General features: G+C 45.8%; 2 protein-coding genes across 2 annotated transcripts in view; one reads left to right on the top strand and one right to left on the bottom strand.

Moving 5' to 3' along the window:
- The first annotated feature begins 7,581 nt into the window (after positions 1-7,581).
- LOC311117508 (DNA-directed RNA polymerase III subunit RPC4-like) lies at positions 7,582-22,002 on the top strand. Its single transcript, XM_084192429.1, has 8 exons — positions 7,582-7,995; positions 10,882-10,928; positions 11,025-11,179; positions 11,296-11,420; positions 13,721-13,826; positions 18,948-19,603; positions 20,033-20,182; positions 20,886-22,002. The coding sequence occupies exons 1-8, from the start codon at positions 7,825-7,827 to the stop codon at positions 21,024-21,026; spliced, it is 1,551 nt and encodes a 516-aa protein (XP_084048555.1). The 5' UTR covers positions 7,582-7,824; the 3' UTR covers positions 21,027-22,002.
- The window catches only part of LOC311117510 (transcription factor A, mitochondrial-like), a 32,505-nt gene continuing 22,468 nt past the window's right edge, over positions 13,694-23,730 (bottom strand). Inside the window, exon 8 of the mRNA XM_084192430.1 lies at positions 13,694-13,798. The gene's annotated coding sequence lies outside the window, so the exon portion shown is untranslated. The remainder of the gene's footprint in view (positions 13,799-23,730) is intronic.

Below are 23,730 nucleotides of genomic sequence, written 5' to 3'. Positions count from 1 at the left end.
TGAGGTATTGGGTCATTATGGGGTATTGGGTCATTATGGGGTATTGGGTCATTATGGGGTATTGGGTCATTATGGCGTATTGGGTCATTATGGGGTATTGGGTCATTATTGGGTCATTATGGGGTATTGGGTCATTATGGGGTATTGGGTCATTATGGGGTATTGTGTCATTATGGGGTATTGGGTCATTATGGGGTATTGGGTCATTATGTGGTATTGGGTCATTATGGGGTATTGGGTCATTATGGCGTATTGGGTCATTATGGGGTATTGGGTCATTATGGGGTATTGGGTCATTATGGCGTATTGGGTCATTATGGGGTATTGGGTCATTATTGGGTCATTATGGGGTATTGGGTCATTATGGGGTATTGGGTCATTATGGGGTATTGGGTCATTATGGGGTATTGGGTCATTATGGCGTATTTGGTCATTATGGCGTATTGGGTCATTATGGGGTATTGGGTCATTATGGGGTATTGGGTCATTATGGGGTATTGGGTCATTATGGGGTATTGGGTCATTATGGGGTATTGGGTCATTATGGGGTATTGGGTCATTATGGGGTATTGGGTCATTATGGCGTATTGGGTCATTATGGGGTATTGGGTCATTATGGGGTATTGGGTCATTATGGGGTATTGGGTCATTATGGGGTATTGGGTCATTATGGGGTATTGGGTCATTATGGGGTATTGGGTCATTATGGGGTATTGGGTCATTATGGGGTATTGTGTGTAGATTAATGAGGGGGGGAAAACTATTTAATCCAGTTGAGAATAAGGCTGTAACGTAACAAAATATGGAAAAGGTCAAGTGTTCGGAATACTTTCCGAATGCACCACAACACTACATAAAGAGACACCACAACACCACATAAAGAGAGACACCACAACACTACATAAAGAGAGACACCACAACACTACATAAAGAGACACCACAACACCACATAAAGAGAGACACCACAACACTACATAAAGAGAGACACCACAACACTACATAAAGAGAGACACCACAACACTACATAAAGAGACACCACAACACCACATAAAGAGAGACACCACAACACTACATAAAGAGAGACACCACAACACTACATAAAGAGAGACGCCACAACACTACATAAAGAGAGACACCACAACACTACATAAAGAGAGACACCACAACACTACATAAAGAGAGACACCACAACACTACATAAAGAGACACCACAACACCACATAAAGAGAGACACCACAACACTACATAAAGAGAGACACCACAACACTACATAAAGAGAGACGCCACAACACTACATAAAGAGAGACACCACAACACTACATAAAGAGACACCACAACACCACATAAAGAGAGACACCACAACACTACATAAAGAGAGACACCACAACACTACATAAAGAGACACCACAACACCACATAAAGAGAGACACCACAACACTACATAAAGAGAGACACCACAACACTACATAAAGAGACACCACAACACTACATAAAGAGAGACACCACAACACTACATAAAGAGAGACACCACAACACTACATAAAGAGAGACACCACAACACTACATAAAGAGAGACGCCACAACACTACATAAAGAGAGACGCCACAACACTACATAAAGAGAGACGCCACAACACTACATAAAGAGAGACACCACAACACTACATAAAGAGACACCACAACACTACATAAAGAGAGACGCCACAACACTACATGAAGAGAGACGCCACAACACTACATAAAGAGACACCACAACACTACATAAAGAGAGACGCCACAACACTACATAAAGAGAGACACCACAACACTACATAAAGAGAGACACCACAACACTACATAAAGAGACACCACAACACCACATAAAGAGAGACACCACAACACTACATAAAGAGAGACACCACAACACTACATAAAGAGAGACGCCACAACACTACATAAAGAGAGACACCACAACACTACATAAAGAGACACCACAACACCACATAAAGAGAGACACCACAACACTACATAAAGAGAGACACCACAACACTACATAAAGAGACACCACAACACCACATAAAGAGAGACACCACAACACTACATAAAGAGAGACACCACAACACTACATAAAGAGAGACACCACAACACTACATAAAGAGAGACACCACAACACTACATAAAGAGAGACACCACAACACTACATAAAGAGAGACGCCACAACACTACATAAAGAGAGACGCCACAACACTACATAAAGAGAGACGCCACAACACTACATAAAGAGAGACGCCACAACACTACATAAAGAGAGACGCCACAACACTACATAAAAAGACGCCACAACACTACATAAAGAGAGACACCACAACACTACATAAAGAGAGACACCACAACACTACATAAAGAGAGACACCACAACACTACATAAAGAGAGACGCCACAACACTACATAAAGAGAGACGCCACAACACTACATAAAGAGAGACGCCACAACACTACATAAAGAGAGACGCCACAACACTACATAAAGAGAGACGCCACAACACTACATAAAGAGAGACGCCACAACACTACATAAAGAGAGACACCACAACACTACATAAAGAGAGACACCACAACACTACATAAAGAGAGACGCCACAACACTACATAAAGAGAGACGCCACAACACTACATAAAGAGACACCACAACACTACATAAAGAGAGACACCACAACACTACATAAAGAGAGACGCCACAACACTACATAAAGAGAGACGCCACAACACTACATAAAGAGAGACGCCACAACACTACATAAAGAGAGACGCCACAACACTACATAAAGAGAGACGCCACAACACTACATAAAGAGAGACACCACAACACTACATAAAGAGAGACGCCACAACACTACATAAAGAGAGACGCCACAACACTACATAAAGAGAGACGCCACAACACTACATAAAGAGACACCACAACACTACATAAAGAGAGACACCACAACACTACATAAAGAGAGACGCCACAACACTACATAAAGAGAGACGCCACAACACTACATAAAGAGAGACGCCACAACACTACATAAAGAGAGACGCCACAACACTACATAAAGAGAGACGCCACAACACTACATAAAGAGAGACGCCACAACACTACATAAAGAGACACCACAACACTACATAAAGAGAGACACCACAACACTACATAAAGAGAGACACCACAACACTACATAAAGAGAGACGCCACAACACTACATAAAGAGAGACACCACAACACTACATAAAGAGAGACACCACAACACTACATAAAGAGAGACGCCACAACACTACATAAAGAGAGACGCCACAACACTACATAAAGAGACACCACAACACCACATAAAGAGAGACACCACAACACTACATAAAGAGAGACACCACAACACTACATAAAGAGACACCACAACACCACATAAAGAGAGACACCACAACACTACATAAAGAGAGACACCACAACACTACATAAAGAGAGACACCACAACACTACATAAAGAGAGACACCACAACACTACATAAAGAGAGACACCACAACACTACATAAAGAGAGACACCACAACACTACATAAAGAGAGACACCACAACACTACATAAAGAGAGACGCCACAACACTACATAAAGAGAGACGCCACAACACTACATAAAGTGAGACGCCACAACACTACATAAAGAGAGACGCCACAACACTACATAAAGAGAGACGCCACAACACTACATAAAGAGAGACGCCACAACACTACATAAAGAGAGACACCACAACACTACATAAAGAGAGACACCACAACACTACATAAAGAGAGACACCACAACACTACATAAAGAGAGACACCACAACACTACATAAAGAGAGACGCCACAACACTACATAAAGAGAGACGCCACAACACTACATAAAGAGAGACGCCACAACACTACATAAAGAGAGACGCCACAACACTACATAAAGAGAGACGCCACAACACTACATAAAGAGAGACGCCACAACACTACATAAAGAGAGACACCACAACACTACATAAAGAGAGACGCCACAACACTACATAAAGAGAGACGCCACAACACTACATAAAGAGACACCACAACACTACATAAAGAGAGACACCACAACACTACTTAAAGAGAGACACCACAACACTACATAAAGAGACACCACAACACTACATAAAGAGAGACGCCACAACACTACATAAAGAGAGACACCACAACACTACATAAAGAGAGACGCCACAACACTACATAAAGAGAGACGCCACAACACTACATAAAGAGAGACACCACAACACTACATAAAGAGAGACACCACAACACTACATAAAGAGAGACGCCACAACACTACATAAAGAGAGACACCACAACACTACATAAAGAGACACCACAACACTACATAAAGAGAGACGCCACAACACTACATAAAGAGAGACGCCACAACACTACATAAAGAGAGACGCCACAACACTACATAAAGAGAGACACCACAACACTACATAAAGAGAGACACCACAACACTACATAAAGAGAGACGCCACAACACTACATAAAGAGAGACGCCACAACACTACATAAAGAGACACCACAACACTACATAAAGAGAGACACCACAACACTACATAAAGAGAGACACCACAACACTACATAAAGAGACACCACAACACTACATAAAGAGAGACGCCACAACACTACATAAAGAGAGACACCACAACACTACATAAAGAGAGACGCCACAACACTACATAAAGAGAGACGCCACAACACTACATAAAGAGAGACACCACAACACTACATAAAGAGAGACACCACAACACTACATAAAGAGAGACGCCACAACACTACATAAAGAGAGACACCACAACACTACATAAAGAGATACACCACAACACTACATAAAGAGAGACACCACAACACTACATAAAGAGAGACGCCACAACACTACATAAAGAGAGACGCCACAACACTACATAAAGAGAGACACCACAACACTACATAAAGAGAGACACCACAACACTACATAAAGAGAGACGCCACAACACTACATAAAGAGAGACACCACAACACTACATAAAGAGAGACACCACAACACTACATAAAGAGAGACGCCACAACACTACATAAAGAGAGACGCCACAACACTACATAAAGAGACACCACAACACTACATAAAGAGAGACACCACAACACTACATAAAGAGAGACACCACAACACTACATAAAGAGACACCACAACACTACATAAAGAGAGACGCCACAACACTACATAAAGAGAGACACCACAACACTACATAAAGAGAGACGCCACAACACTACATAAAGAGAGACGCCACAACACTACATAAAGAGAGACACCACAACACTACATAAAGAGAGACACCACAACACTACATAAAGAGAGACGCCACAACACTACATAAAGAGAGACGCCACAACACTACATAAAGAGAGACACCACAACACTACATAAAGAGAGACACCACAACACTACATAAAGAGAGACGCCACAACACTACATAAAGAGAGACACCACAACACTACATAAAGAGAGACACCACAACACTACATAAAGAGAGACACCACAACACTACATAAAGAGAGACGCCACAACACTACATAAAGAGAGACGCCACAACACTACATAAAGAGACACCACAACACTACATAAAGAGAGACACCACAACACTACATAAGAGAGACACAAACACTACATAAGAGACACCACAACACTACATAAAGAGAGACGCCACAACACTACATAAAGAGAGACACCACAACACTACATAAAGAGAGACGCCACAACACTACATAAAGAGAGACGCCACAACACTACATAAAGAGAGACACCACAACACTACATAAAGAGAGGACACCACAACACTACATAAAGAGAGACGCCACAACACTACATAAAGAGAGACACCACAACACTACATAAAGAGAGACACCACAACACTACATAAAGAGAGACACCACAACACTACATAAAGAGAGACGCCACAACACTACATAAAGAGAGACGCCACAACACTACATAGGGCGGCAGGTAGCTTAGTGGGTAAGAGCGTTGTGCCAGTAACCGAAAGGTCGCTGGTTCTAATCCCTGAGCCGACTAGGTGAAAAATCTGTCGATGTGCCCTTAAGCAAGGCACTTAACCCTAATTGCTCCTGTAAGTCGCTCTGGATAAGAGCGTCTGCTAAATGACTAAAATGTAAAGAGACACCACAACACTACATAAAGAGAGACACCACAACACTACATAAAGAGAGACACCACAACACTACATAAAGAGAGACACCATAACACTACATAAAGAGAGACCTAAGACAACAACACAGCATGGTAGCAACACAACATGAAAACAACATGGTAGCAACACAACATGGTAGCAGCACAAAACATGGTACAAACATTATTGGGCAGACAACAGCACAAAGGGCAAGAAGGTAGAGACAACAATACATCACGCGAAGCAGCCACCACTGGCAGTAAGAGTGTCCATGATGGAGTCTTTGAATGTAGAGATGGAGATAAAACTGTCCAGTTTCAGTGTTTTTTGCAGCTCGTTCCAGTCGCTAGCTGCAGATCGGTCAATCAGTGCTAGAGGAGTAGAGTTTTAAGGGATTTTCACAAAATTCTAAATGCCGGAAAATCCATCAAGCAGGACTTTATGGGTTCTTGAGGAAAATGTGTTCCTTGTGAGGAGAGGGACCTATGGACCACATTTCATGACTCTAGGTCACACCGGGTGCGGGGGCTGAACTTTAAAAGTTAGCATATTCAATTGCTTGTTATAGCGCCACCATGTGGCCAATTGGCATAGTATTGCATGAGAGGGTGTGGCCCTTTGTCCTTTACCACGTTGCTATGTTGCCCATTTCTGGGCCTTATCATCTCACGGGAATTTGCTTTTTTTTCACCAAAACGGCAGAAAAATCTAAATAAGAATAAGAATAATGAACTGGAACAAAAACAACAGGGGTTCTATTCGATCAGGCGACAATCCGGTTATCCTTCTCAGACCGAATCAACACCGCCACCTTGTGTTCAGATCATGGAATCATCTGAAGACGTAACAACACAAAGCAGAAGAAACGGTGCTGATGTGATTAACTCGGGGAACCGAATGAGCGATTACCATCTATCGTCATGTATCCTAGAGGAGTAGGAACTAGGCTAGAGCATCTATCGCCAAGTATCCTAGAGGAGTAGGAACTGGGCTAGAATATCTATCGCCAAGTATCCTAGAGGAGTAGGAACAAGGCTAGAGCGAGTGGAATCTCGGTTGTGTTTCCTGAAGACTTGCTCACTTGATCAGGTAGTAAGTTACTTTGTATCAAGGATGTAGCCAACTGCTTTCTACAAAGGCCTGCTTGGATGCAACACCTCCAATATTCTTTCCAGGGTAGACTGCTGGATTTGTATTGTAGATATGCTGCTGTTCAGTCGCTGTTTTTGGTCAGATGTGGCCAGACATTACGGACAAGATGGAGGCTACAGCTCCTGGAGGCTGACAGTATAATAGCAGAGTGTCGCGTTAATTCCGATATCCGTGTTTCCGGAGGGGACACCTGCACTCTCCAACTTCACACTAAGCGGGCCTATTCTTAATGCACATATCATAGGCCTGTTTATTAGGCTATTGGACAGCGTGATGAAGAAGAAATAGGAATTCGGTTCAATTATTGTTTCTTCCAAATCGGAGTCATGCTGCCATTTCATTTGTAGGCTACCCCATCGAAGAGAGAGTGTAGGTTTAGTATAGCCTTCAACAGCCTACATCCCCTTAATACTGTATGGTCACAAAGCCGTCCGTTCCAGCCGGTGGTCAGCAGAATGACTGATCCAAGCAGCAACACGGACTTTATGGCTGCCTACTCCGGTATCACCCGACCAAATGTAGCTGGCTGTGGGTTACCTCGTCGGACGGTGCTGAACTCTCCCCCTCCTCACGGCAGACTGACGTCCCTGCGGTCCCGGGACCTGACTCTGGGCGGGTTCAAAAAGGTGATACCAAATGGGAACGGTCATACTGTATATCACAGACTATGTACTCTACCCATAGAGATAGATAGAGGACTCATCTTTGTATCTGTGCCATCAGGGCCCTGCTCCAGTCATAAGCGAAATAAGCGGTTGCTTAGGGCCCCAGGCTGCTAAGGGGCCCCACCCCCCCACTAAATTTGCCATGTTAGATAAAAAAGTTAGATTGATAAGTTAGCTGGCTAGACTATCTAAACTTGTAGTGATCATAGTGTAACAGTGTTGCTTCCGTCCCTCTCCTCGCCCCTACCTGGGCTCGAACCAGGGACCCTCTGCACCCCCGACAACAGTCACCCTTGAAGCACCGTTACCCGTCGCTCCACAAAAGCCGCGGCCCTTGCAGAGCAAAGGGAAACAACTACTTCAAGGTCTCAGAGCGAGTGACATCACCGATTGAAATGCTACTAGCGCGCACCGCTAACTAGCTAGCCATTTCACACCGGTTACACTAGCCGAATACCGACCGGGCACGCAGGGCACGTGACCAGGGGCCTCCACCTCCAGTGAGCCCCCGTTGATTTTGTTAGTCACTATTACTCGGATATCGTTAACATGGCAAAAGTTATGGCAAAATGTGTAGAATTGCAGGAAATGAACTTAAAAAAATAAATATATTATCTCCACCATCAAGAGGGGGGCCACTGAAATGTAAATGTTCTTCTTCACGATTGGCTGAACCCTCCTGATGACCCAGTTGAACATGACTTCAACAGGATCAGCAGGAGGGGATCAGCCAATGAAGCTGGAAGTCCCACCCAGTTGAATACATTAAAATGGTGGAAGCCCTCAATGGCGCTGCCCACGCTGACACCACAGATAGAACAATGAGACAGATATTTCACCCCATGTATAAATGTGAAGCATCCGCTTGGCGTTTCCACTCACTACCAAATATGGTAACGAGGAAGCCCATTGGCCAGCAGTGGGAGAAGACTAATTAAATTATTAATTAATTAATAAAGACTGAACCAGATGGATTTTGGCCGACATTCTGCTAATTTTCTCATCTATTAAACGTTTGATCTCAATACAATTTTCTGTTCCCAAAAGAACAATGAATATGTTACAGAGTGGACTAAGTTTTGTAGACTTTACCCTTTTCCAACGTTTAAAAAAAATGTGCGTTGTTTAGGAGTGCAAAGGTGATTTGAGTTATTGCACATCACAGAGTAGGCGTTCCCTAACAGAAATATGCATATGCATGTCAGAACGCACCAATAGGATCTCGCTAGCTCGTGCTTGGCTCTGCTCACCACCTTGCTTGTTCTGCCCACTAGGACTCATTTGTTCCCGTTTGAAACGACGGGCTGCTTTATCTCGAGTTATAAAAATCTTTGCTAAACGGCCCTTTGGCCACTAGAGGCCTCTATCATTCTCTATGACTTGGTGAGGAGGAGGAGCTCCGTGGATTCTTCCTTCATGTCCAGAAGTAATTTAGCCATTCATTGTAGCCATTGGGCGCACTGTAGAGTTGCTATTTTCTCGGGTTTTCTAGTGTCAATTAACTTGTGACATTTCTGGATTAGTCATTATATTAATAAAGTCTGATTTAATCAACAAATACGATAGTCAGTTTATAAAAGGTTAAGGGTGCAAGACTGTGTACATATCTGGCTGTGTTGGCAAAATCACTACATATCCCATCGAGCCAAGCGGGGGAGGCTGCCCGTTGTCACAGTTCCGAGACCAATCAGAAACGTCCATCAAACCCTACGCCAATGACGTCGCTGGATCTCAAAACTGACCTTGGATCCGGGTTAAGTAGAAATGATATCCTCCTCCGCCGCAGTTGTCTCACGACACGACATATAGCTCAAACCAGTCATGACTGTTAAACAAAACAATAAGTCGTTTAAGTTTCTTTCCAGCGAATTTCTTAGTTACATGATTGTATAACTAGCAAAGGAGTTTTGAAGTTGAGGGTGCAGTATATGAAGTTTGACAACGAGGACGAAAACTAACACAGCTAGTTTAGCCAGGGAAAACAAGCTCAGGCACGATATAGCTGGGCGCACATTCACACTAGGCTATTTCAGGACATATCGTAGTTTTTATGCCCTGATATCAGGAGCTGGCCGGGAAAGGTTTGATTAAACAATTCAGAGAGACTGAAAGGAATATATCGAATGAGAAATATTTAAGGAGAGCGAATCGATTCCTATTCCGAAATCAGCTGTAACTGTCAATAGTAAAAGCTTAAAACGATGTCTGAGTGAACCTGAATCCAGAAAAGGAATAATATAATAATAATATATAATATGCCATTTAGCAGACGCTTTTATCCAAAGCGACTTACAGTCATGCGTGCACATTTGTTTTTTTGTTTTTTTTGTTTTGTGAATGGGTGGTCCCGGGGATCGAACCCACTACCCTGGCGTTACAAGCGCTGTGGTGGAAGTCTCTTCCGGACACGGTAGACTCCTCGTCCTCACCACTATTGCCAGGGTAACAGTGTTGCTTCCGTCCCTCTCCTCGCCCCTACCTGGGCTTGAACCAGGGACCCTCTGCACACATCGACAACTGTCACCCTCAAAGCACCGTTACCCGTCGCTCCATAAAAGCCGCGGCCCTTGCAGAGCAAAGGGAAACAACTACTTCAAGGTCTCATAGCGAGTGACGTCACCGATTGAAACGCTACTAGCGCGCACCGCTAACTAGCTAGCCATTTCACACCGGTTACATCAGTAGCACTAAATAACCAGTCTACAGTGTAAATGGAAACAGTGGGAGATGAACAAAGGCAAATATACAGGTGTCCAGAGTCCTGTCACAAGCATTAAGCAAAACAGTCATGATATTCAGAAGTGACAAAATAGTATAAATTATGAATAATTTCTATTTTTATTACAGAAAACCTTCGTACCCAATGTCCATTCTCTGAGGAAGAGTAAAGATGAGTGAGTGTCGACTGTATTGATTGAAGACACATTCCATTAGACTATCAAGGATACCGTTTAGATGAATTCATGTTAATGTTGAACTCCTTCCCCCAGGTTAAAGGAAGAGGCCCATGTTGCACCAAAGGACAGAAGAGAGAGGGAGGAGAGGCACAGGGAGAGCAGAGTGGAGAGAAGAGAGCGCCCCCCTCAGACCATTCAGTCCCACTCCATCTTTGAACAGGGTCCTGCAGGCACAATAAGGAAAGCAGGTGAACTGGACGTTCTCTGCCAGAAGCTGTCTTTAACAAACAGGAAAACAATAGGTTATTATTGTGATCATTAGAAACACTTGATTCCAGTGTGTCCTGTCCTCTGTTCTGAGCAGGGGGGTGGCGAGGGACCGACCTGAGAGACAGCGGATCCTCTCCTGGAGCCAAGTGTTTTAAGAAGGAGAGACGCACCTCAGAGGAAGACGATAATGACATGTTACAGAAGCTTCAACGGGATGATGTAAGGAAAACACACAGAGGAAAACACACAGAGGAAAACACACAGAGGAAAACACAGAGGAAAACACACAGAGGAAAACACACAGAGGAAAACACACAGAGGAAAACACACAGAGGAAAACACACAGAGGAAAACACACAGAGGAAAACACACAGAGGAAAACACACAGAGTAAAACACACAGAGGAAAACACACAGCCTTAATGACTAGTCAACCTACAGTAAAACAGCCTTAATGACTAGTCAACCTACAGTAAAACAGCCTTAATGACTAGTCAACCTACAGTAAAACAGCCGTAATGACTAGTCAACCTACAGTAAAACAGCCTTAATGACTAGTCAACCTACAGTAAAACAGCCGTAATGACTAGTCAACCTACAGTAAAACAGCCGTAATGACTGGTCAACCTACAGTAAAACAGCCTTAATGACTAGTCAACCTACAGTAAAACAGCCTTAATGACTAGTCAACCTACAGTAAAACAGCCGTAATGACTAGTCAACCTACAGTAAAACAGCCTTAATGACTGGTCAACCTACAGTAAAACAGCCTTAATGACTAGTCAACCTACAGTAAAACAGCCTTAATGACTAGTCAACCTACAGTAAAACAGCCGTAATGACTAGTCAACCTACAGTAAAACAGCCTTAATGACTAGTCAACCTACAGTAAAACAGCCTTAATGACTAGTCAACCTACAGTAAAACAGCCTTAATGACTAGTCAACCTACAGTAAAACAGCCTTAATGACTAGTCAACCTACAGTAAAACAGCCGTAATGACTAGTCAACCTACAGTAAAACACACAGCCGTAATGACTAGTCAACCTACAGTAAAACAGCCGTAATGACTAGTCAACCTACAGTAAAACAGCCTTAATGACTAGTCAACCTACAGTAAAACAGCCGTAATGACTAGTCAACCTACAGTAAAACAGCCTGAATGACTAGTCAACCTACAGTAAAACAGCCGTAATGACTAGTCAACCTACAGTAAAACACACAGCCTGAATGACTAGTCAACCTACAGTAAAACATCCTTAAATGACTAGTCAACCTACAGTAAAACAGCCGTAATGACTAGTCAACCTACAGTAAAACAGCCGTAATGACTAGTCAACCTACAGTAAAACAGCCGTAATGACTAGTCAACCTACAGTAAAACAGCCGTAATGACTAGTCAACCTACAGTAAAACAGCCGTAATGACTGGTCAACCTACAGTAAAACAGCCGTAATGACTAGTCAACCTACAGTAAAACAGCCTTAATGACTAGTCAACCTACAGTAAAACAGCCGTAATGACTAGTCAACCTACAGTAAAACACACAGCCTTAATGACTAGTCAACCTACAGTAAAACAGCCGTAATGACTAGTCAACCTACAGTAAAACAGCCGTAATGACTAGTCAACCTAAAGTCGCTATAACATGGTGCTGTGTGGTTGAAATCAGGGTTTGGAACTGAAGTCTGAACGGAACCATTTTTTTTGTTTGTTTCGTTCCTTTCTGTTCCGACCAGCAAAATAAAAGTTCTGAACAGGTTCGAACCAAAAACAAAAGTAGCGGTTTATATTGTTCCTTTCTGTTCCTTTTGAAAGCTACTTCACCCATCATGCAGTGCAGATAGAGCAGCAAGCTATAGCTCAGTGACTTGTTTACAACGCGGGATGGAAAGACAAGTGTTGGGCGAGAGATGCAACTGACATTTTGCGTGTGGGGAGAGAGTGAGAGAGGATGGAGGCGGCAGCTTGGCTTGAAACGCTGGGCGTCTTGTGATGACATGCATTATCTGAATTAGGCCCACATAATTATACCTACGGAGGAGCGGCTTCTGGAGGAACCTTGAATGTCTTTGAACTTCAGAGTTGGTTTAACGTTGGACCAGAGAAGCTAGCTAGCTAACAAGCTTGTGTGTGCAGAGCGGCACCAGAATTCAAATCATGTCTTACCTTTTTGTAGTTAATAAATCCAATGTGAAATGTGATAACTATAGTATCCCTAACTAGCATTGAAAAAGTGAATCCATTCTTCTCTAATTAGAAATCCCCCCCCAATCTTCTGAATCATGCTTTTAGCTGGCAGGCAGACACTGGAAGAAGTTTCTGATTGACAGAGGGATAACGTTATTAACTGGTTCCCATGTGTTTAAGTTCTGTTCCGGAACAATATAGATCACTTTCGTTCCGGGTTCTGATTCTGTTCGTATACATTTTTTGTTATTTCCCTGAACCGGTTCCAACCCCTGGTTGAAATACATATATTCAGACATTTTAAACCACACACTTTCTTTTTAATTGTAGTTTTTGGATGATCCTGGTTTGAAAAATGATGCCAAGAACAGGCCGATTCAACTGCCACTGTATCAATCCAGCAACTTCCTGAAAACAGAGGCAATAACAACTCCATGTAAGTATATCCAGTGCCTTCAGAAAGTATTCATACCCCATTACAACTCCATGTAAGTATATACAGTGCCTTCAGAAAGTATTCATACCCCATTACTTTTGTTGTGTTACAGCCTGAATTCAAAATGGATGAAAAACATTTTAAGATTTTTTTGCGAATGTATCGAAAATTAAATACAGAAATATCTCATTTACATAAGTATTCACACCCCTGAGTCAATACATGTTAGAATCACCTTTGGCAGTGATTACAGCTGTGAGTCTTTCTGGGTAAGTCTCTAAGAGCTTTCACACCTGGACTGCACATTATTCTTAAAAATATTATTCAAGCTCTGTCAAATTGGTTGTTGATTACATTTTACATTTTTTTAAAAACATTTTAGTCATTTAGCAGACGCTCTTTATCCAGAGCGACTTACAATAGTGAGTGCATACATTTTCGTACTGGTCCCCCGTGGGAATCAAACTCACAACCCTGGCGATGCAAGCGCCATGCTCTACCAACTGAGCTACACAGGACACCATCATTGCAAGACAACCATTTTCAGGTCTTGCCATAGCAGACTTAACCCTCCCGTTGTCCTAGGGTCAAAATGACCCGCCACTGTGTTGAACCAACTTTATAAATTTTTTATTTTTTGGGGATCATTTGTGAGAAGGAGGCAGTGAGACTTTAAAGAAAGTATCACTGCCTCCTTCTCACAAATGATCCAAAAAATAAACAAATTAAATAAAGTTGGTTCAACACAGTGGCGGGTCATTTTGACCCTAGGACAATAGGAGGGTTAATTCAAAACTGTAACTAGGCCACTCAGGAACATTCAATGTCATCTTGGTAAACAACTCCAGCGTATATTTGGCCTTGTGTTTTAGGTTATTGTCCTGCTGAAAGGTGAATTTGGTTTCCACTGTGTTGGAAAGCAGACTGAACCAGGTTTTCGTCTAGGATTTTGCTTGTGCTTAGCTCTATTCTGTTTCTTTTTATATATTTAAAAAAAATCCCTAATCCCTGCTGATGACAAGCATCCCCATAACATGATGCAGCCACCACCATGCTTGGAAATATGAAGTGGTACTCAGTGATGTGCTGTTGGATTTGCCCCAAACATAAAGCTTTGTATTCAGGACATAAAGTTAATTTCTTTGCCACATTTTTTGCAGTTTTACTTTAGTGCCTTATTGCAAAACAGGAATATTTATTCTGTACAGGCTTCCTTCTTTTCACTCTGTCATTTAGGTTAGGATTGTGGAGTAACTACACTGTTTTAAAGTCACCATTGGCCTCATGGTGAAATCCCTGAGCGGTTTCCTTCCTCTCCGGCAACTGAGTTAGGAAGGACGCCTTTATCTTAGTGACTGGGTGTATTGATACACCATCCAAAGTGTAATTAATAACTTCACCGTGCTCAGAGATATTCAATGTCTGCTTTTTACATTTGTGTCCTTTACGAGGCATTGGAAAACCTCCTTGGTCTCTGTGTTTGAAATTCACTGCTCGACTGAGGGACCTTCCAGATAATTGTATGTGTGGGGTACAGAGATGAGGTAGTCATTCAAACATTATGTTAAACACTATTAGACTATTACACTGAGTCCAATCAATCAACTTTATTTATAAAGCCCTTTTTACATCAGAAGATGTCACAAAGTGCTATACAGAAACCCAGCCTAAAACCTCAAACAGCAAGCAATGCAGATGTACAGTGGGGGAAAAAAGTATTTAGTCAGCCACCAATTGTGCAAGTTCTCCCACTTAAAAAGATGAGAGAGCCCGAGCCTTCCCAGGTGTCTCCTCCACCCGTTACGGGGTCTGAGTCAGAGCCCGAGCCTTCCCAGGTGTCTCCTCCACCCGTTACGGGGTCTGAGTCAGAGCCTTCCCAGGTGTCTCCTCCAACCGTTACGGGGTCTGAGTCAGAGCCTTCCCAGGTGTCTCCTCCACCCGTTACGGGGTCTGAGTCAGAGCCTTCCCAGGTGTCTCCTCCAACCGTTACGGGGTCTGAGTCAGAGCCTTCCCAGGTGTCTCCTCCACCCGTTACGGGGTCTGAGTCAGAGCCTTCCCAGGTGTCTCCTCCACCCGTTACGGGGTCTGAGTCAGAGCCTTCCCAGGTGTCTCCTCCACCCGTTACGGGGTCTGAGTCAGAGCCCGAGCCTTCCCAGGTGTCTCCTCCACCCGTTACGGGGTCTGAGTCAGAGCCTTCCCAGGTGTCTCCTCCACCCGTTACGGGGTCTGAGTCAGAGCCCGAGCCTTCCCAGGTGTCTCCTCCACCCGTTACGGGGTCTGAGTCAGAACCCGAGCCTTCCCAGGTGTCTCCTCCACCCGTTACGGGGTCTGAGTCAGAGCCTTCCCAGGTGTCTCCTCCACCCGTTACGGGGTCTGAGTCAGAGCCCGAGCCTTCCCAGATGTCTCCTCCACCCGTTACTGGGTCTGAGTCAGAGCCCGAGCCTTCCCAGGTGTCTCCTCCACCCGTTACGGGGTCAGAGCCCAAGCCTTCCCAGGTGTCTCCTCCACCCGTTACGGGGTCTGAGTCAGAGCCTTCCCAGGTGTCTCCTCCACCCGTTACGGGGTCTGAGTCTGAGCCCGAGCCTTCCCAGGTGTCTCCTCCACCCGTTACTGGGTCTGAGTCAGAGCCCGAGCCTTCCCAGGTGTCTCCTCCACCCGTTACGGGGTCTGAGTCAGAGCCCGAGCCTTCCCAGGTGCCTCCTCCACCCGTTACGGGGTCTGAGTCAGAGCCTTCCCAGGTGTCTCCTCCACCCGTTACGGGGTCTGAGTCAGAGCCTTCCCAGGTGTCTCCTCCACCCGTTACGGGGTCTGAGTCAGAGCCTTCCCAGGTGTCTCCTCCACCCGTTACGGGGTCTGAGTCAGAGCCCGAGCCTTCCCAGGTGTCTCCTCCACCCGTTACGGGGTCTGAGTCAGAGCCTTCCCAGGTGTCTCCTCCACCCGTTACGGGGTCTGAGTCAGAGCCTTCCCAGGTGTCTCCTCCACCCGTTACGGGGTCTGAGTCAGAGCCCGAGCCTTCCCAGATGTCTCCTCCACCCGTTACTGGGTCTGAGTCAGAGCCCGAGCCTTCCCAGGTGTCTCCTCCACCCGTTACGGGGTCTGAGTCAGAGCCTTCCCAGGTGTCTCCTCCACCCGTTACGGGGTCTGAGTCAGAGCCCGAGCCTTCCCAGGTGTCTCCTCCACCCGTTACGGGGTCTGAGTCAGAGCCCGAGCCTTCCCAGGTGTCTCCTCCACCCGTTACGGGGTCTGAGTCAGAGCCCGAGCCTTCCCAGGTGTCTCCTCCACCCGTTACGGGGTCTGAGTCAGAGCCCGAGCCTTCCCAGATGTCTCCTCCACCCGTTACTGGGTCTGAGTCAGAGCCCGAGCCTTCCCAGGTGTCTCCTCCACCCGTTACGGGGTCTGAGTCAGAGCCCGAGCCTTCCCAGGTGTCTCCTCCACCCGTTACGGGGTCTGAGTCAGAGCCTTCCCAGGTGTCTCCTCCACCCGTTACGGGGTCTGAGTCAGAGCCTTCCCAGGTGTCTCATCCACCCGTTACGGGGTCTGAGTCAGAGCCCGAGCCTTCCCAGGTGTCTCCTCCAACCGTTACGGGGTCTGAGTCAGAGCCTTCCCAGGTGTCTCCTCCACCCGTTACGGGGTCTGAGTCAGAGCCTTCCCAGGTGTCTCCTCCACCCGTTACGGGGTCTGAGTCAGAGCCCGAGCCTTCCCAGGTCTCTCCTCCACCCGTTACGGTGTCTGAGTCAGAGCCTTCCCAGGTGTCTCCTCCACCCGTTACGGGGTCTGAGTCAGAGCCAAGCCTTCCCAGGTGTCTCCTCCACCCGTTACGGGGTCTGAGTCAGAGCCAAGCCTTCCCAGGTGTCTCCTCCAACCGTTACGGTGTCTGAGTCAGAGCCTTCCCAGGTGTCTCCTCCACCCGTTACGGGGTCTGAGTCAGAGCCCGAGCCTTCCCAGGTGTCTCCTCCACCCGTTACGGGGTCTGAGTCAGAGCCCGAGCCTTCCCAGGTCTCTCCTCCACCCGTTACGGGTTCTGAGCCGCTGAAGCCTCCCCACCATTAGCTCTGACAAATTGAAAACCCTAGTCATTGGCGACTCCATTATCCACAATATTAGACTTAAAAATAATCCTCCAGTGATCATACACTGTTTACCAGGGGGCAGTGCTACCGACATAAAGGCTAATCTGAAGATGGTGCTGGCTGAGGCTAAAACTGGTGAGTGTAGATGGTATAGGGATATTGTTATCCACGTCGGCACCAACGATGTTAGGATGAAACAGTCAGAGGTCACCAAGAGCAACAGAGCTTCAGCGTGTAAATCAGCTAGAAAGATGAGTTGGAGTGGAGTAATTGTCTCTGACCCCTCCCAGTGGGGGATTAACACTACTCCCTGTACTTACTGGTGGCACAGACGCTGTATCATCCTTTCCTACACCTCCATTGCCCTTGTCTAACGACTGCGTCTGAAGCAGAGTTTGCAACACAGCTAACCTCACCATAAGGCGATAATTCTCCTGTATATTAAGAGTACAGCGGCTGCAATGAGAAGCATAATGTTACTTAGCTTTTTCGGCTGGAGGAGGTCCTGCAGATCCATGCCAGATAAAACGCTTTCACCCCGGATGCTTTATGAAAAACATTGAGTGAAGACAAAACTAAGATGTTGGTAAACTTGTTAAATACAGAGTTTGATGTAACTGTTAACAGTAAAAAGAGAGTTTGTCGGGTAGCCAAGTAGCAACAAACAGCACAGCAGTACAGAGACAACGGGGAAGTCCATTGGTCAGCAAATTTTTACTCCTGAACTGATTTAGGCATGCCATAACAAAGGGGTTGAATACTCAAGACATTTCAGCTTTTCCATTTGTAATTAATTTGTTCATTTCTACAAACATAATTCCACTTTGACAATCTCAATTGAATCCATTTTAAATTCAGGCTGTAACAAAACAAAATGAGGAATAAGTCCAGGGGTGTGAATGCTTTCTGAAGGCACTGTATGCACATAATACAGTATGTAGACCATTAGACATGCACATATGGAGGTGTACAGACTCAATAAATAAAATACATGATAAATGTGTGTCTTTGTTCCCAGGTAGTTGATCGTCCTGTGTTTGTTGCCCTACAGGGTTCAGAGCCTCTGCTGCTACTGGCCCAGACCAGCCCCTTCAGTACGGACCAGGCCAGGGGGTCCTGAGCCCAGACCAGCCCCTTCAGTACGGACCAGGCCAGGGGGTCCTGAGCCCAGACCAGCCCCTTCAGTACGGACCAGGCCAGGGGGTCCTGAGCCCAGACCAGCCCCTTCGGTACGGACCAGGCCAGGGGGTCCTGAGCCCAGACCAGACCCTTCAGTACGGACCAGGCCAGGGGGTCCTGAGCCCAGACCAGACCCCTCGGTACGGACCAGTCCAGGGGGTCCTGAGCCCAGACCAGCCCCCTCAGTACGGACCAGGCCAGGGGGTCCTGAGCCCAGACCAGACCCTTCAGTACGGACCAGGCCAGGGGGTCCTGAGCCCAGACCAGACCCTTCAGTACGGACCAGGCCAGGGGGTCCTGAGCCCAGACCAGCCCTCTGTAGCAGAGCTCTTCCACCAGCTGACGGTTTCAGAGACAGAAGAGTTGCTGTTCATCCAGCTACCTGATACTATCCCTGGCCAGCCAACCACAGCATCCGCCCCGAGCCAGCCAACCACAGCCCCCGGCCAGCCAATCATAGCCCCAGAGAAAAATGCTAAAAAAGACTCCAAGTCCGATGGCAAGCGCTCCTCTCACATTAAAGCACCAGTGAGTAAAGACCACATATTCTCTCCTTATTTTCTATCAGCCACTTCATTCTAACAGAGAATGAAAAAACCATCTGAGTAAACGGCCATGTTGCTCCTCAGGACCCTGCTGGAGATAGCGTTCCAATCCGGTCAGAGTTCTCCTAACCCTAACCTCAACCCTAAAGGCCATGTTCTTCCTCAGGACCCTGCTGGAGATAGCGTTCCAATCCGGTCAGAGTTCTCCTAACCCTAACCTCAACCCTAAAGGCCATGTTCTTCCTCAGGACCCTGCTGGAGATAGCGTTCCAATCCGGTCAGAGTTCTCCTAACCCTAACCTCAACCCTAAAGGCCATGTTCTTCCTCAGGACCCTGCTGGAGATAGCGTTCCAATCCGGTAAGAGTTCTCCTAACCCTAACCTCAACCCTAAAGGCCATGTTCTTCCTCAGGACCCTGCTGGTAAAGACGTTCCTGTCCTGTCAGAGTTCACAGAGGGGTTTCTGGGTAAACTACAGATCAGGAAGTCTGGCAAGGTGCAGCTGCTGCTGGGAGACATCACTATGGACGTCTCTGAGGGAGCCGCCTTCTCTTTCCTACAGGTAGGTTAATATAATAGTTACCCAGGACAGGGTTAGATGGTGTTGGGAGACATCACTATGGACATCTCAGAGGGAGAGGCCTTCCCCTTCCTACAGGTAGGTTAATATAATAGTTACCCAGGACAGGGTTAGATGGTGTTGGGAGACATCACTATGGACATCTCAGAGGGAGAGGCCTTCCCCTTCCTACAGGTAGGTTAATATAATAGTTACCCAGGACAGGGTTAGATGGTGTTGGGAGACATCACTATGGACATCTCAGAGGGAGAGGCCTTCCCCTTCCTACAGGTAGGTTAATATAATAGTTACCCAGGACAGGGTTAGATGGTGTTGGGAGACATCACTATGGACATCTCAGAGGGAGAGGCCTTCCCCTTCCTACAGGTAGGTTAATATAATAGTTACCCAGGACAGGGTTAGATGGTGTTGGGAGACATCACTATGGACATCTCAGAGGGAGAGGCCTTCCCCTTCCTACAGGTAGGTTAATATAATAGTTACCCAGGACAGGGTTAGATGGTGTTGGGAGACATCACTATGGACGTCTCAGAGGGAGAGGCCTTCCCCTAACGGTCTAGTTCTCCTGTTTCATCCTAAAGAACCACGTAGTCCTCTATCACTGTCCAGACAATAATGGTTTAGGTTCAGACAATAAGGGGTTAAATCACCTAGGGGGGAAACTAACGTATTATTTCTCCCACAGCAGCTGGTGTCTGTGCGTCTGTCTGAGGGCCTGACTGGAGACATGAGGATCCTGGGGAACGTCAAGCACAAGCTGGTCTGCTCTCCAGACTTCCAGGCTCTGCTACAGGAGCCATCACCTCACCAATCAGCACATCTCTAACTCTGCTACAGGAGCCATCACCTCACCAATCAGCACATCTCTAACTCTGCTACAGGAGCCATCACCTTACCAATCAGCACATCTCTAACTCTGCTACAGGAGCCATCACCTTACCAATCAGCACATCTCTAACTCTGCTACAGGAGCCATCACCTTACCAATCAGCACATCTCTAACTCTGCTACAGGAGCCATCACCTCACCAATCAGCACATCTCTAACTCTGCTACAGGAGCCATCACCTCACCAATCAGCACATCTCTAACTCTGCTACAGGAGCCATCACCTCACCAATCAGCACATCTCTAACTCTGCTACAGGAGCCATCACCTTACCAATCAGCACATCTCTAACTCTGCTACAGGAGCCATCACCTCACCAATCAGCACATCTCTAACTCTGCTACAGGAGCCATCACCTCACCAATCAGCACATCTCTAACTCTGCTACAGGAGCCATCACCTCACCAATCAGCACATCTCTAACTCTGCTACAGGAGCCATCACCTCACCAATCAGCACATCTCTAACTCTGCTACAGGAGCCATCACCTTACCAATCAGCACATCTCTAACTCTGCTACAGGAGCCATCACCTCACCAATCAGCACATCTCTAACTCTGCTACAGGAGCCATCACCTTACCAATCAGCACATCTCTAACTCTGCTACAGGAGCCATCACCTTACCAATCAGCACATCTCTAACTCTGCTACAGGAGCCATCACCTTACCAATCAGCACATCTCTAACTCTGCTACAGGAGCCATCACCTCACCAATCAGCACATCTCTAACTCTGCTACAGGAGCCATCACCTCACCAATCAGCACATCTCTAACTCTGCTACAGGAGCCATCACCTTACCAATCAGCACATCTCTAACTCTGCTACAGGAGCCATCACCTTACCAATCAGCACATCTCTAACTCTGCTACAGGAGCCATCACCTTACCAATCAGCACATCTCTAACTCTGCTACAGGAGACATCACCTCACCAATCAGCACATCTCTAACTCTGCTACAGGAGACATCACCTCACCAATCAGCACATCTCTAACTCTGCTACAGGAGCCATCACCTTGCCAATCAGCACATCTCTAACTCTGCTACAGGAGCCATCAACTTACCAATCAGCACATCTCTAACTCTGCTACAGGAGACATCACCTTACCAATCAGCACATCTCTAACTCTGCTACAGGAGCCATCACCTCACCAATCAGCACATCTCTAACTCTGCTACAGGAGCCATTACCTTACCAATCAGCACATCTCTAACTCTGCTACAGGAGCCATCACCTTACCAATCAGCACATCTCTAACTCTGCTACAGGAGCCATCACCTCACCAATCAGCACATCTCTAACTCTGCTACAGGAGCCATCACCTTACCAATCAGCACATCTCTAACTCTGCTACAGGAGCCATCACCTCACCAATCAGCACATCTCTAACTCTGCTACAGGAGCCATCACCTTACCAATCAGCACATCTCTAACTCTGCTACAGGAGCCATCACCTCACCAATCAGCACATCTCTAACTCTGCTACAGGAGCCATCACCTCACCAATCAGCACATCTCTAACTCTGCTACAGGAGCCATCACCTTACCAATCAGCACATCTCTAACTCTGCTACAGGAGACATCACCTTACCAATCAGCACATCTCTAACTCTGCTACAGGAGCCATCACCTCACCAATCAGCACATCTCTAACTCTGCTACAGGAGCCATCACCTCACCAATCAGCACATCTCTAACTCTGCTACAGGAGCCATCACCTCACCAATCAGCACATCTCTAACTCTGCTACAGGAGCCATCACCTCACCAATCAGCACATCTCTAACTCTGCTACAGGAGCCATCACCTCACCAATCAGCACATCTCTAACTCTGCTACAGGAGCCATCACCTCACCAATCAGCACATCTCTAACTCTGCTACAGGAGCCATCACCTCACCAATCAGCACATCTCTAACTCACCTTTTTCAGCATCAATGTGTAGATATTGTACACAGTTGTATTATAAAATGTGAGCATTAATGTGTAGATATTGTACATAGTTTACTTTCATCATACAGCGTTTCTTATGTACCTTGGTCGATTTCCCCCCAATTTGTTTTCACTGTATAAACATGGTGTATATGAAGTGTCATTTATTTTGAAAATGTATGTAAATGTTTATTTAATAAAAGATTAGATACAAAACATGAGGCAACTTTTACGCAGGAAAACACTAATACATTCTACAAGCAAAGTAACTTGTAACTGGTATGTCAACGCTGTCTTGTTCTTCAGCCGGCAAGTCTCTTAACAAAGACTATCTAGGATAGACTAGCCTGTACAGGATGTCACATATAGAGACAGCATATACAGAACCTGGCCCTGTATCTAGTATAGACTAGCCTGTACAGGATGTCACATATAGAGACAGCATATACAGAACCTGGCCCTGTATCTAGTATAGACTAGCCTGTACAGGATGTCACATATAGAGACAGCATATACAGAACCTGGCCCTGTATCTAGTATAGACTAGCCTGTACAGGATGTCACATATAGAGACAGCATATACAGAACCTGGCCCTGTATCTAGTATAGACTAGCCTGTACAGGATGTCACATATAGAGACAGCATATACAGAACCTGGCCCTGTATCTAGTATAGACTAGCCTGTACAGGATGTCACATATAGAGACAG

The sequence above is a fragment of the Coregonus lavaretus genome (genome assembly GCF_964263955.1).
Source record: "Coregonus lavaretus genome assembly, contig: HAP1_SCAFFOLD_2786, whole genome shotgun sequence".
Lineage (NCBI taxonomy): Eukaryota > Metazoa > Chordata > Actinopteri > Salmoniformes > Salmonidae > Coregonus > Coregonus lavaretus.
The sequence above is the reverse complement of the archived record's forward strand: the minus strand, read 5'-3'. Positions and strand labels throughout refer to the sequence as shown.

Excerpts from the sequence above, each read along its gene's own strand:
- LOC311117508 (XM_084192429.1), top strand. The coding sequence starts at position 7,825 with ATGACTGATCCAAGCAGCAACACGGACTTTATGGCTGCCTACTCCGGT. Across the intron at positions 13,827-18,947 it reads AGAGGCAATAACAACTCCAT|GGTTCAGAGCCTCTGCTGCT; the intron begins GTAAGTATATCC and ends GTTGCCCTACAG. Across the intron at positions 19,604-20,032 it reads CCTCTCACATTAAAGCACCA|GACCCTGCTGGTAAAGACGT; the intron begins GTGAGTAAAGAC and ends GTTCTTCCTCAG.